The sequence below is a fragment of the Sorex fumeus genome, unplaced genomic scaffold (assembly GCF_029834395.1).
Source record: "Sorex fumeus unplaced genomic scaffold, SorFum_2.1 ptg000054l, whole genome shotgun sequence".
Taxonomy (NCBI): Eukaryota; Metazoa; Chordata; class Mammalia; order Eulipotyphla; family Soricidae; genus Sorex; species Sorex fumeus.
In genome coordinates, this window is record NW_026606111.1 from 37391928 (window position 1) to 37406934 (window position 15007).

General features: G+C 39.9%; 2 protein-coding genes across 3 annotated transcripts in view; one reads left to right on the top strand and one right to left on the bottom strand.

The window, feature by feature from the left end:
• The window catches only part of MCM9 (minichromosome maintenance 9 homologous recombination repair factor), a 79241-nt gene that overhangs the window by 40213 nt on the left and 24021 nt on the right, over positions 1-15007 (bottom strand). The gene's annotated exons all lie outside the window — the stretch shown is intronic.
• ASF1A (anti-silencing function 1A histone chaperone) lies at positions 1219-14987 on the top strand. Of its 2 annotated transcripts, none has more exons than XM_056125064.1 (4): positions 1219-1750; positions 7592-7707; positions 12701-12877; positions 14093-14987. In XM_056125064.1, the coding sequence occupies exons 1-4, from the start codon at positions 1642-1644 to the stop codon at positions 14303-14305; spliced, it is 615 nt and encodes a 204-aa protein (XP_055981039.1). In that variant the 5' UTR covers positions 1219-1641; the 3' UTR covers positions 14306-14987. The 2 variants fall into 2 exon arrangements, with proteins under 2 accessions (XP_055981039.1, XP_055981040.1); XM_056125065.1 differs by lacking the exon at positions 1219-1750 and adding an exon at positions 1782-1986.

The window sequence follows — 15007 nt, forward strand, 5'->3', positions numbered from 1 at the left end:
TTCCAGGCACTATGCTAGAAAAATCCTTTCAGCATAAATGATACGTCTTTTTTTTTGGGGGGGGAGCTAAATTTCTCCCCAATCAGACAACTTCCTTGGTTTCATTCACAGAACTTACCAGGAAAAAACACTTTGTGAATAGAAAATACTAAAAGAAACCTTTACACTACTCTTAGAATTTAAACAGTTCAATAAACTCACAAATTTGCTAAAACTCTTTCCCCACAGTGAGCATCAACAGCAGAATGAATCCATTTTCTTAATACAGACCGGAATCGGTTTTCAAGCAAGCAAAGGTTCCTCAGAACTTGTTTGTGGTGTCACAATTTTGCTAAAAGCTCTTTCCCGACAGCTCTTTAAATTTACAAACGGTTCGGGTCATATTTTTGAAAAAAAATCAAAGGTCTTGGTATGCCCCTTGTGTTCTCTACACTCCTTCTCCCTTCATCTCATCATCTATTGCCCTTTGGTCTGACACTTCCATTTTCTCCTTTCATGTTCCGCTATACCCACCAAATGGCAAAAACCTGGGGCGTTACCGACCACAACTCTAAGTAATCTTTCTTATTCTACGGGCTTCCAAGTTGAAATGGGAGGAAGACTAGCCAGGTATAGTTCCAATAGTACCTATAAAGATGTTCCACGCGAAGTGCGTGGAAAAAAAAGCATCTATTACCCCTTCATTTTGAGTATCTAACGGCGCTGTCGTACCCAGACGCAGATGCTGACCAAGAACGGGATTTCCAAAATGGCTTTGCTCTTTCAAGCTGGCATCGGTCTATAAATTGAAATTTATTTCCACTGCAACCTCTCATTCCAGTCAGTACCGGTACACTGCCGAACCAGAGTGCAGGCAGCTAACTGAATCTACTAAATTCAGTTAAAAATTATTTTAAAAAACCCGCATAACCGTTGGACAGATGTTAAAAGAAGCTTTAGAAAAAAAAAAAGAAAAGGCCCCCAAACAAACAAACAAACAAAAAACCCCAAGAAGCATGCCGGAGGGCGGGGGCCGCCCGGAATCGCGCCCTCCCGCCGCGGCCACGCCTCCCACCCGCGGCCCGCGCTCACACCTCACACGCCCCGCCCCGGCCACGCCCGACGTGAGGCGCGGGAGCCGCCGGGCCGGGGGCGGAGCTTGCGCCGACCCCTCCCCCCGCCGGCGGCGGCGACGGCCTCCGCGCGGGCCTCCCAGCCCGTATTCCACTCACTTTGTTCTCCGCCTTTGTCCTAATCCACACCAGCAGGTGGAGCCGCAGTTAAAGTTTCCGAGTCCATTCCGGGAGCGGGAGCCCATCTTGCTCGCCGCCGAGGACCTCACTGGAGGAGGAGGGTCAGAGCTCGGGTGCAGCCAATCGCGGGCAACGCTGCTAGTTATCAGAGCAGAATGGGCTGTAGTTTAGTGAAATAGGAAAGCTGCAAAAACACTGTGGAGTGTTCCCGTGTAAATAAAAAGAGGGGAAGGAGAAAAAAAAAGTTTCTCAAGTCGCCGCTGCACGACGTCGGGCCGGCGCCGGGGCGGGGGTCTGCGCTTTCCCGAGCGGCCGCGCGCTGGACTTTATTGTGCCGCAACAAGCCCTCGTTCCCATTGTTTGTGTGGGGCTTTTTTCTGTTTTGGTTTTTTTTTTTTTTTTTCAAAATATGGCAAAGGTTCAGGTGAACAATGTAGTGGTGCTGGATAACCCTTCTCCTTTCTACAACCCGTTCCAGTTCGAGATCACCTTCGAGTGCATCGAGGACCTGTCTGAAGGTGAGTCGAGCGCTCGCCCGCCGCCGGGCTGTCAGTTGCGGGCTGCAGACGTTGAAAGTTTCCCGGGCCCGGCCTCGTGCGGGCGGCCGGGGCTCGGCGCCGAGCGGGCTGCGGGCTCGGCGCTGCGGAGGGAAACTTGAAGTTGATGGACGACTGCGCCGAGGCGCGCGCGGCGTTCGGCGGCGGCCGGGGGCGCCTGCCGCGGCTCAACTTGCGAGGAACTTGTTCGAGCGGAGGTAGCCATGTTGTCAGCTTTGTCTGGCGGGCGGGCCGTGCGGGGAGACCCGCCGCTCCAGCCCCGCGGCGCCGGCCGGGGGTCGCGCCGGGCTGGCCCCACGCCGCCAACGGCCTCCGGGCGGCGGGCGGGGATCCTCGGGCGCCCAGAGGGCGGTGTGTGGCCGCCGCCGACCAGTTAGCCTTGGAGCCATCTTCCCGAGCGAGTCGAGAATTGGGCCACCGACCCCGGCGTCACGCCGCCTCCTCCCCGCGGGTGACGGCGCCCCGCCTGCCCACCTTCCTGCCCGCGCCCGGCCAGACCCATTTATTCGGCCGAGCTGCCGCTGGAGTTAGCCTACTCTCCGGGCTGGCCATGCCTCGCCGCCCGCCGCCGGGGGGGAAGTGAGCGGGGCTGCCTCGCGCGGATTTCTGGCTCCTTCGACCAACCAGCGGGAGAGGCGGGCGCAGTCCCGGCCCCTCCGCGCTCGCCGCGGGCCGGGCACCGCGATTCCCCGGGGCCGAGGGTGCTGCCCGGCGGCGCCCGGGATGCTCCGGGCACCCGGGGATGCGGGAGCGCAGGCTCGCCCCACCGGCGTGCACGGACGCCTCCTTTTCCCTCGCGAGTGAAACCTCCTCTCCCCTCTCTCTCTCTCTCAGGGAGAAAAATGTTGCTAAGCTAGAAAGTTATATTTAACCCAAGAGCAGAAATCAGTAATGTTATTAAATGATTTCCAGGACTTGAATCACTGGCTTCTAAGTGAGTAGTCTGAAAGAAGAATCCAAGGAACGCGTTGAAATCTTACTAAAATAACTCCACATCCGCACACCCCGAATATAAGTGGGCTGGGAAAGAAAAGGTCAAGTCCTGATGGCAATGCGAGCATTTTCACTGTTTTTTTTTCGTACGTCTGTAAGGTTTTCAAAGAGGAATATTTTTAATTGAGCATGTGCATTAAGAAATACTTAGCTGAAACTTGCCAACCTTTTCCCTTTTTTCAGATTTTTTTAAAATAGTGATGGTTATTTCTAAAATTTGAAGGAAAAGTTAAACTTCATCAAGAATGATTTTACAACTTAAATAAGAGACATAATTCTGTGACCTTAGTAGTACATTTAACGAAACGTATCTAAATTATGTTACTCATGACAGGTGACGTGTTTTCACTTTAAAAAATAGTTTCAAGTCTCTAAAAATGTATTTACTAGACTTCACTATTAATCCATGATTTATAGTTAACTTTTAAATTATAAAAGCTAATGTTCGCTGCAAATAAACTTTTAAAAAAGTTGTACTAAGAAAGTAACAAGCTTGTACTTCCTCTCAGTCATTTGAGCTTTCCCAGTGTTTATACACATATGAAAGTGTGCAATATGTACATATATTGCACACAGTATACATTTTAAAAAGATTATTCATTAATTTCTAAAATGGATCTTTGGTAATAAAAGGGAATTGTTACATTAATGTTCAAGCTATTTATCTAAAGATCAAATTTAAGAACAAGACATTTGGTTATTTTTTTCATAATATCATCTGTAAACATTTTAGCTAGTTAGCCAAATTTGTCTACATTTAGCCAAATCTTAAATTTGACCCTTTTTTCCCAGCCCATCTTAATTTTTCCATTTTTTATATCCAACTATTATCCATTACATATGAAATATGGGCACGTGCAAGATAAATCATTAATCAATTCCTTCTACTTTAGACTAATGTTTTAGGCATTCTTCAAATTACACATATATCTTAACATCTTCCATTTTAGGAGCCAATTCTGTCAATAAGGCTTTGAAATTGGTTGGTTGAAACCCGCCATTTTTGGAAGCAGGGTGTTCCAATTTTAACTGAGATCTGTCACAACCCAGCTGATTCATCAGAATTTTCACAGTACCAATGTCAAATATATACCTATTATTTGTACTTCTCCCTTCCCAGGGACCTATGCTGGACATCTATTTAGTATTTTTTAGAAAAAGTTTAAGCTGAGTCATACTGAGCTGCAAAGGAATCTTTGAAGCAAAAAGGTGCCATGTTTGTGTACTCCACCTAGAGGTTTACTTTAGCAAAGGGCTTTGTATAGGTTCCATACTTTCACAGTACTTGAAATCCGTTACTGAAATTTAAAATTCATATTTTTTTCTTAAATCCCAGAGATTATTTTTTTCATGATTTGACTTGTCATAGAACCCCATTTTTTTCATTTTTTCTTTAAAAAGCTGCCCTGAAGCTTTGCTTAAAATTGTTGAGTATTTGCTGTAAAGATGATTGAGCGTTTTATAGTACAAAACATCAGTGGTAGGACAGCAATCTTGATTTCAGAGACTTTACTGGGAAATAGACTCATTTATTTGGACTGGATAATGGATATCAAATCAGATTCTGTTTCTCTATTGGATAGAGCCATTTTTAATCAATATTAGTAATCATAGCTAATGTCACTTGCATACTTAGGGAGTACCAGAATGCACTTAGTGGATGCAACATGCTTTCAAACTTGATGCTTGCTCTAATTCTCAAGACTGCACACTATATATATACCACAGGTCTTCCCAATTAGGGTAATTAAACTTTTCCTTTGGTGACTGCTCACGCCCACTACAAAAGCAGATATTTCTAGGCTAAGATAACCATGATTAAATGAAACAATTAGTTAACTTTTTAAATAAATGAATAGGCTCCTTCAACTGAAAACTTTGGTAAAGCATTTGATGCTCTCCTTTCCAACTTTTAATGCAGGGTGCAACAAAATCAAAGCTGATTTTAAAACAAAGACTGCTGATGTTAATTTAAAAATAAGTACTGATCATTTTAAACTTGTAACTAGTGTAAGCATTCACAAGAATAAAGAAAAGTGCAGGTGATGAGTGAGTTACCACCTATACTCCTTAGGGCTAAATTATCATCTCTTGGCCAGAGAGATTACTCAGTGCCTCCATCCACCTCCCAATTAAGTTTCTTTTCCTTTATTCAGCCATTTATTTTAGAGCTGAAAAGGGAAATATCTGTTTAATTAATGTTTTTGGGAAAGAGTTTGGTATCTGATTCTTTGATTTACTGGGTAGATTACTTAGAGGTTCCCAAACTTATTTGGCTTACAGCCCCGGTTTTTTAAAAAAATTACCCAGCCCAATTGCATTTACCTACTTCTACATTGTTCCTGTGCTTCCTAAGAAACATTATTAAGCACTTTGGGAAAGGCCTCTCACACATCTTTAATTTGTTTGCATAATAGGTATGATCTAATCTATGCCATAAAGCTCAAACAGGTGTGAAGCATTAAAATCAAAGCCCAGAACAGATATTTTATAAAGTTGATTTATAAATCATTGCTTTTCTTTTCAGACCACCAATGCCAATTTCATTTATATCTATTAGGAACCCAAGTGCACTACTAGTGGTTACAAATACGTAGGGTATGGTCAAAATATTTCAAAAATGGCCATGTGATGATTTACTAGTTTTCTCACCTGGTTAATTTAGGTGCTTTCACATCCTTTTAGAAATATTTTCTCTTGATTGGCTTTTGGGTTACCTACCTTGTTGGCCACTAGTTTTTTAATCTACTTTTTTTTTTCTTTTGGCCATACTGCCTGTGATTAGTGCTTAGTCTAGACTCACTCAGGAGATCACTCCTGACAGGGATCATATACAATGCTGGGGATCGAACCTGAGTTGGACGTGTGCAGGGCCTGCACGGTTACCAACTGCACTATCTCTTTCCTTCTTTAACCCACTTTCATTGATTCTCCATTTTCAAGTTTTTAGCTTTAGAGCACCCAATCTTGCTCTCTAGGCATCCTCTAGACTTCATATTGACAGTTTCCAGATTTTTAATGGACGTACTCAATATCTCCAGTAAGATAAGACATTTTCAGTGTAACATGTTAAAACTAGCTGCTTTCCTCCTCTTCCGGCCCCACAAAAATAAATATTAAGGCCCTTGCTGCATCTTTGATAATCTGTCTAGTTTGTAGCTGCTTCTCACCATTGTGGCTGTCTATACTTGGTCCATGCCACCATAATTTCTTGCCTTAATTGTTGAACTGTTCTTTTTATGTTTTCTGCCAGTCTATATATACACTGAATACAGCAGCCAAAATGATTCTTTCAGAATGAAAGCAAGATCATGTTACCCTGATTCTACTGAAACTCCTCCAATAGCATTCCCTACTACACAGTGCAAATCAAGACTTTATGATGACTTTCAAAACCATCATTCAACCATTTCTCACCTCCAGTCTCTCCTTTGCTCATTCTTCTATACAAGACCTGGTCTCCTTCCTCCTTGAGCATGCCAAACATTCAATATTGCAGTGTTCTGCAATAGTTTTCCAACTGTTACCCCCATCCAACCTTATTTTGGGGGTGGAGGGGAAGACCCTCCCTCCCTGTTTCTCTACTCTGGCCTATCTCATACCTTGGCCCCTCATTTACATAATTTGTTTGGCCTCCTTGAAATTTCCTGGGACTTTATAGGGTAACCAAATGATCCCTGGTTAAAAAAAAAATTTTTTTTTCCCCAAATCAGATGATGCAAAGCAGGGCTTCTTAAAATTTTTCTACTCTGTCCCTTTTTGTAAAAGAAATCTCTACAGGAGCCTGTGCATATAGATAGGTATATAAAACAGGTGTATACAAATCAAACATATACTGATAACAAATCATAAAGTTATTTTAAACAAAGGTTTTAAAAGATGACCCACAGTTTACAGAGTTAGGATATAGGGGGTGGAGAGGTAGTATGGGGATTAAGGCACAGGCCTTGATTCCAGCTGACCTGTTTGATCCCTGGCACCATAATCCCTTGAGCACTTCCAGGTGCAGTCCTGGAAGCTCCCAAACACTGTCAGGGTATCCCATATAATCCCTGATGCTGCAGCACTGCATCCTTGGGCACTTGCATTGAACTGCCAGCCCATAAATGACCAGAAAGGCTCTCTTCATTTCATTTCCTCTTCCTAATTTAAATATGAGGAGCTGGAGAGATTTTATAGTCGGTAGGGTCCTTGCCATGCATGCTGCAGACTCAGGTTCAGTCCCAGCACCACATATAATCACCTGAGCCCAGCAGGAGTGATTCTTGAGTGCAGAGCCAGGAGTAAGCCTTGAGCATCGCCAGTGTGGCCCAAAACCATAAATAAATAAAAGATACCATGAAAAACGCCTGTAACAATTTTGATCTAAATCCCCTTCTGAATCATTTTTCTACTTTGGCGCTCTTGAGTGGATCTGTGCAGTGGTATTGGAGGAAGGTTTCAGAGGTTGTCAGAGATTATATATGAAAAGGGAAGAACTCAGTAGTCAAATGAATGAGGGAAAGTTATAGATGAATGTTATTGGTATTTACTGGGAATGTTACAGATCACTTGCTCCCCCAATGAAACCTACAATGAGTCTATAATATTTCTGATGTATCTGATCATGTTTTATAAAGCAGCACTGCTTTACAAAATAATATTTTGAAAAAGAATGAAACATAAGAACTTTATAAGTGACAGTTAAGTTCCTTTCTGGATTTTCTGCTATGAGAAGTCACCTTTAGCACCCATAAATGATTAAGTGAACATGAATAGTCTTCCATGTTATTACTAAATATAAAATACTGTGTTGGTTTTTAACCCTAGACTTGGAATGGAAAATTATCTACGTGGGCTCTGCAGAAAGTGAAGAATACGATCAAGTTTTAGACTCTGTTTTAGTGGGTCCTGTACCTGCGGGAAGGCATATGTTTGTATTTCAGGTAAGATTATTTTTGCTGAATATTTATGCCAAGTATGTTTTATTTTTAAACTATTCTTTTACACTTAGTTAAGAAATATTAAGTCACTGTGATATACAAAGTTATTCATAGTTGAGTTTCAAGTGTAATGTGTTCGAACACCAATCTTAACACCAGTGTCTCCCTCCACAGTATCTCCAGGTTCCATTCCACACCCTCCAAGTATTTTTAAATAAACTGGATCCCATAGTTGTTTTGTTTTCCTGTTTGTTTTGGATTAATTCATTCTACTTCTGTTGCATTTACTCTGTATGGGTCTATGATATTTTAGGATCCCTCTGTCTTAAATGCCACTTTTTAGTTTTGTGTACTGAGACATTAATGTGATCTTTGTTACTTCATGTGAGTTTCATTACCTCAGGGTTTGCACAACATACTGTAGACAAATCTGTCACAACATCCCTGGGTAGTTAATTTTATATTGTTTCTATGAATAGTCTCTGGTTTGAAGACTTTTTTTGGATGTCTACTGAGCAGTCCAGAGCACAAATTAAAAACGTAATTGGTATAATTAGTAGTACTCATTTTTGATTTAGTTTCAGCAATAAGCAGTGATGACAAAAAATCGATTTCCTTCTAATCATTATTCAATGATAGGTTAACGGGTATTTTTATCAATTAGAGATCTGTGAGAACTTGGGTTGTCAGAATTGAAATCTAGTAGCTAGACTGCTAATTATGTAAACTAACATTTTTTTTTCCCGTTGGATGAGGGATGTTGGGCCACAGCTGGTGGTACTCAGGGGCTACTCCCAGCTCTGTAGGGAGGTGGTGGGTTACTCCTGGGTGCCGCTCAGGGAACCATGTAGTACCACACATGTGGTTGCTTGAGCCCTGCCAGGAGTGATCCCTGAGCACAGAGCTAGGAGTAAGTCCTGAGCATAGCTGGATGTGACCCAAAAAATGAGATGATAAATTCTTTTCATACATGTTAAATTTTGTATGAAACTATCCAGTTACTTCACATTGATAGATGATTATTAGGAGATATTTATATTAGTCCAAATAATACATAGATTTAAATATATATGTTATATTCCAAGTAATTCCTCCCCAAAGAGAGTCCCATCAGATAAATCCACTGAAAAATCCTCAACCAGAAAAATATTCATTTCCTCTCATCTTTGACCTTCATGTCCTCTCACATCATAATCGATAGTCAAATAATACCAAGTAAATATGGGCTAAGAATTGCTCAAACATACAGTGTCTTTAGAGCTGTTACCTTTCTCTCTCCTATAGAATTTAGAATCTTGTTCTTAACCCAGTTTGGTCACTAGCACCAGATGACATCACTCAGTCAGGAGTGACCCCTGATCACCACCATGTGTGGCCTAAACACTAGAAGAACCTTGGTCTCTTAGCTTAAGTGTTTTGTTTTAACTTAAAAACAATAAGTAAGAGCTGGAGCAATAGCACAGCAGGTAAGGCATTTGCCCTGAATGAAGGTTTAATCCCTGGCATCCCATATGGTCCCCTGAGCCCCACTAGGAGTGAACCCTGAGCACCACTGGATATGACTGCCAACCAAAAATAAAACAGGAACAAATAATTTATTAAATCTTAACAGATGCTTAACCTCATACATGTTAACTCAAGGGCTCAAGCATATTGAAAGTGAATTTAAATATAACCTTGGTAAAAGATATGGGTACCATGACAGATCTGGTTCAAATCCCACTCCACTGTTTATTAGCCATTCATGACTCAATTCATGACTTACTACAGTCATCAATAAAATGTGGATAATATCCTGTCTCATAAGAGTGTTAAGAGGATTAAGTGAGAAATAAAGCAGTTAATTACGATGACTGACAAATAATGCTCTATTTCTATAATTAGAACTAAGTTTTTAATTCTTTTCTTGAAATTAAGGAGCAATATTTGCTTACCCACAAATCTGTGAAACATTCTTTGTTTTGTAATAATGCACCTTTTTATGCAACAATAAAAACTTGCAAATAAATGTGATGTTTATAATGTTAAGAACATTAGTAAGCTTTTGACTAGAGTATTGTAGGAAAAATTTGTTCAAAACTCAAGTGATTTTCTAATTTTACTTTGTGTCAATGCATGTTCAAGTTAAATTCTTTGGCAAGGTTTTAGAACATTTTCCTAGAACCAGTTTGGTAACGAGATGTAACACATTATGGGAGAAATTTCCTATAGTGATACTAAAGTGCTTCTATTTCTCTAATCTAGCCATTTCCAATAAAATGGGAATTTTGAGTGTTGTGGAAGTAAACTGAACTCTTCTGGGGAAGGGTGCAAAGGACCTCTAAAATAAACAGCATATTTTCCAGGATAGGCCTCAGTTCCCATTCTGCAATTTCTCCAAAGAAACCAAAATTCCTTTAGGGCAGAAATGAGTTATGAGTGGATATAGACAAGTAAACAGCGGGTAGGGCGTTCGCCTTACAAGCGGCCAATATGGCCGACCCGAGTTCGATTCCTCCGCCCCTCTCGGAGAGCCCGGCAAGCTACCGAGAGTATTCGATATGCCAGACACAGTAACAACAAAGTCTCCAATGGAGACGTTACTGGGCCCGCTCGAGCAAATCGACGATCAACGGGAGGGCCTTTACCTTTATCAAAATACTAAGTATATGGTATAACTCAGCATTATAACAGACATAAGGCTATAAAGATGAATTTGTCATTGTCACTGTCTTCCCATTGTTCACAGATTTTCTTGAGTGGGCCCAGTAATGTCTCCATTGTGAGGCTTTGTTGTTACTGTGTTTGGCATATTGAATATGTCACAGGTAGCTTGCCAGGCTTTGCTATGCGGGCGAAATACTCTTGGTAGCTTGCCAGGCTCTCTGAGAGGGGCGGGGAATCAAACACGGCTTGACCAGGTTGGCCACATGCAAGGCACATGCCCTCTCTGTTGTGCTATGGCTCCAGCCCATGAATTGATCAGACCCAGAATAAAGTTTAGAACTTCTAGAAAAACTAAATGGTAAACATTTAAATTATTGGGCACATATTAGTATAGAATTTATGTCATGGTATAAGCATGTGCATTAATCCTGCCTTTGAATTAGAAAGGGCTTTACTGGAAAGTATACATTTGAGGAAAGCTTCAAGAGATGAATTTTTCAGAATATTAGGAATGGACCCTTCAGGAGAAGCAAACAGAAGATAAAAGGCAAAGATACATAAAGGATTATCACTACATTTTAAAGGACCTGTGTAATTCTAGAATAAGAGTAAGAAATATGGAATTAAATTAATTTTGATTAGATATGCTGATGGTGGGACAAATTGTCAAAAAATCCTATAAGCGAGGTGTTCTAAAAATGAAGCCAGGGTAAACTAAGGAATAGAAATGGAGTTGTAAAACCTGGTAAAAAAAAAAAAAGGAATGTTTAACTATCTATTGCTGGCAGAAATACAAATAATTTGCTAGAGCTGGGCAAGACCAGTTAGAAAGTTTTAGCAGTATTCAGGTAAAAGATCACCCAGTTTCAGCCTTCAGAGATGAACAATGTTGAGATTAATAGACTAGGTGTGGGAGATAGAGAAGGATGCAGAGCTTTTAGCTTGGATGACTGGGTAGGTTATTTTATGCCACTCCACAGTAGGCATATAGTAGGAACAGTAGGAGTCTGAAATGGTCTAATTGAGAATATCAATTATTCCCAAGCAAAGTAATTGGCTGATGTATTCATGCAGGTCCAGGAATCTGTTTCCTAGTCTCCTGGCAACAGTAAACTAATCTGCTGACATCCAGTTAGCACCCAGAATGGCTGCCTCAGTGGAGCTCAGATGCCTTTACCATCACTGTTCATTTTTCAGTCTGAGTCATTTTCTTAACCTGCACAGCATTCTATGGACAGAAATGGAATCTTTGCTTCCTAGCTCATTTGTGTCAGTTGTCTTCTTCCAAGATTTAGCTTACAGAAGCTTGATTCAAAATAAGATCATTGATGACATTTGTAAATTTAAAGCTGTCTTTACCTTCTCTGAACTTCCATAACATGTGTGGTTTCTGTTTGGGGGCCCTATCTGATGGTATTCAGGGACTATTTCCAGCTTGGTTTCTGGTGGTGGTTCCCAGTGGTGTTTGGAGGACCAGGGAGTTCCAGCGATTGACCCCTGGCACCCCACATGCAAAGCTATCTCTGTCACTGAGCTAACTCCCAGTCCAGTATGTGCGGTATAAACAGTACAATGTAGTTTAGTACATTATTCACAACAGAGAATTGAAGCTTCAAAAATCTGTTAAATAGCTTATCTCCATTCCAGTTTTACCTACTAATTTATTTCTAAATTACTTTTAAATCTGTGAGGTGAATGGGTGAGCGTGAGGATATATGTTCTGGTTAGAATTGAAAAACTGGGGTAATATTTGCTGCCAATAGGCTGTATAAAAAAAGTTGAATGTTTACTAATCTAGGTCTGAAAATTATGACTAGAGGCGTTAGCAGAGGAGTTAATTTAAATGTTTTATCAAGGCTTTATTTTATATAGCTTATAAAGACTTTATAATTATTATGTAATGCCTCATGAACTATGATATACTAGATTCCGATTTTCCTCCAGAAGTAGTATGCTGTTGGCTGGAGTGATAGTACAGCAGATAGGGTGCTTGCTTTATGTGTGGCTGACCCAGGTTCTACCCTTGGAATATCCTATGGTCCCTGGAACTTTGCCAGGAGTATTTCTTGTGTAGAGTCCGGAGTAAGCCCTGAGTATCTCCAGGTGTGGCCTAAAATAAGAGTAGTGATGCTCTTAATTGGCCCCCAAATCATTAGGTATGCTTTAGGTAGGTGTATTAACTGAAGTTTTTAGATACATCCATCTCAAAAGTGAACACTTTGCTTTCTTAGTATGACTTCAAGTTTTGTTACTGTGCTCCCCTCAACTGTTGTTGCTCAAGATAATTAAATCTTGGGTCTTAACTAACAGCCTTTTGTGTTTTGTTTCTTTTCTTTTTAAATTACTCTAGGCTGATGCTCCTAATCCAGGACTCATTCCAGATGCAGATGCAGTAGGTGTAACAGTTGTGCTAATTACGTGTACCTATCGGGGTCAAGAATTTATTAGAGTTGGCTATTATGTAAATAATGAATATACTGAGACAGAGTTAAGAGAAAATCCTCCAGTAAAACCAGACTTCTCCAAGGTAATGTTCTATTACTTTTCTCATCACTTTTGCTATACAATATTTGAGCACTGGACAAATAGTGCACAATGAGGCTGACGTTAAGACAAGAAACTTGAGTAATAGGGCAAACTTCATTTGTAATTATGTTGTTACTCATAATCACTGTTCTGTTGCTCTGGATGCCCTATCATACGCTATCACCAAATGAGTCCACTGATGTTACTTGAGTTCCTTGAGATGATTTAGAAGTGAAATTTCATTCTATAAGAAACATAGACCTCTGTCTTTGACTTCTATGACATTTCTCATGTAACACATGTCAGATATTCATTTCTACCATTAGGACTTGCAAGTCCGTGTTGTACTTTATTCAGTAATAATTTTATCTCTAGTTCTTCCAAGAATTGGGGAAGTTTGTGTTTTTCTTTTGAACATTGTTATCTCAGAACACCTAATTGCTTTCATTTAATCTGTGCTTCTCAGAGGTTAGACTAAAGGGCTTACATATTTTAGAGATGTCCTTCTGTTTCTCAAAAATACCTATTTCTTGACTTGATGTTGGGAACAGTAACAATTAACTAGTGATTTCTGTGAGATCATGTATGACATCTTATCTTTCTGACCTTGTAAGAAAAATTAAATGGGTAGAGAATGGAATATTCTCCTTTCTGATAAGGCTGGAATGTTCCTTTTTCCTGGAATTTTTTTGTTGGTGTGGGATCTTGCACTGATCCAATATATTATCTATAGAATTCCTTCTATAGAAAAAAAGAAAAACATCCACAGTGCTTTTTTTAAGAATGAGCCAAAATTAAAAGTTAGAAAGTAGTAATATGAGATTGTATTTGTGAAAACTATAAATTTTTTACGAAATATTAGACAGTACTCCAAGTAAAGAACAAACTAATTTATCAAATATAGCATCCCTTCAAAATATTGATCTTCAAATTGTGATATTCTCCTCTTTTTAGGGGAAAGAAATATAGAGGAGTTATATATTTTGGGATACGTTCTCTCAAATTCTCCATATCTGGTTTTCATTAGGCTACTGTGCTATAGACCTGTTCTAAGACTTCATTCACTTAGGGCTTTATTTGATTTACTATAACTTTGTATGTGAATTTAGCCCTCACAGTACTCATATTGGAGGATCATATTATTAAGCACCTTGATTGTATATTTTGATCTGATTTTCCTAGTATTTATCACTTACATATTTCCTTCTTCCTCTAGCTTCAAAGGAATATTTTGGCATCTAATCCCAGAGTCACAAGATTCCACATCAATTGGGAAGATAATACAGAAAAACTGGAAGATGCAGAGAGCAGTAATCCAAATCTACAATCACTTCTTTCAACAGATGCATTACCTTCAGCATCAAAGGGATGGTCTACATCAGAAAACTCACTAAATGTTATGTTAGAATCCCATATGGACTGCATGTGACCAACTGCCATCCCTTTAGTACAAATTAACCTATAAAACAGAACTATTTCCCTGAAATTCCGTAAGTATATAGCCAAGATACAATGTGAAGAATTTGTTTTAAAGACATCCTGTAGAAAGTTTATAAGAAAACCAGTATTTGAGCAAATTGTGGAATATAAATACAACTATTTTTAAGTAATTTTTTTCTCTAATGTGTTATTTTATTTGTTCTGAAACTACTCTGATTAAAACATATATATTATTTTCTTCTCCTCTATATGTAATTAAAGCACTTACAAAAAAATGTGAAATCAGACCAGGATATAAAGATATCTTGCCTCTTGGACAATAATCTTTAGACCAATATTTTACTAATCTTTGAAAGAACCCGATTCACTTTAACTAAACTGTATCTGTGATAACACAACAGTTGGCTTAATTTTTAAAGGGGAACATTCTGTTGTGCCCCCCCACCAGCACTCTCCCCCGGCTCCCCACAAGTCCTTAAAAAGGGTTTTGAAGTCAACTGCTGCCAAGAACTTTAGGACTTGATTTTCTAGACCACCAAGAAGCCTCTTGTGGCTATTAGAGTGCACATAATTTTGCTCAATATTCAATTTGGTTTAAAGAGTCTCCTGGCTTGCTCTTATAACAAATCAGAACATCATAATTTAAAATGCCAAGAAACTAAAAATTGTTTCTGGTATAGGGGCTAGAGTG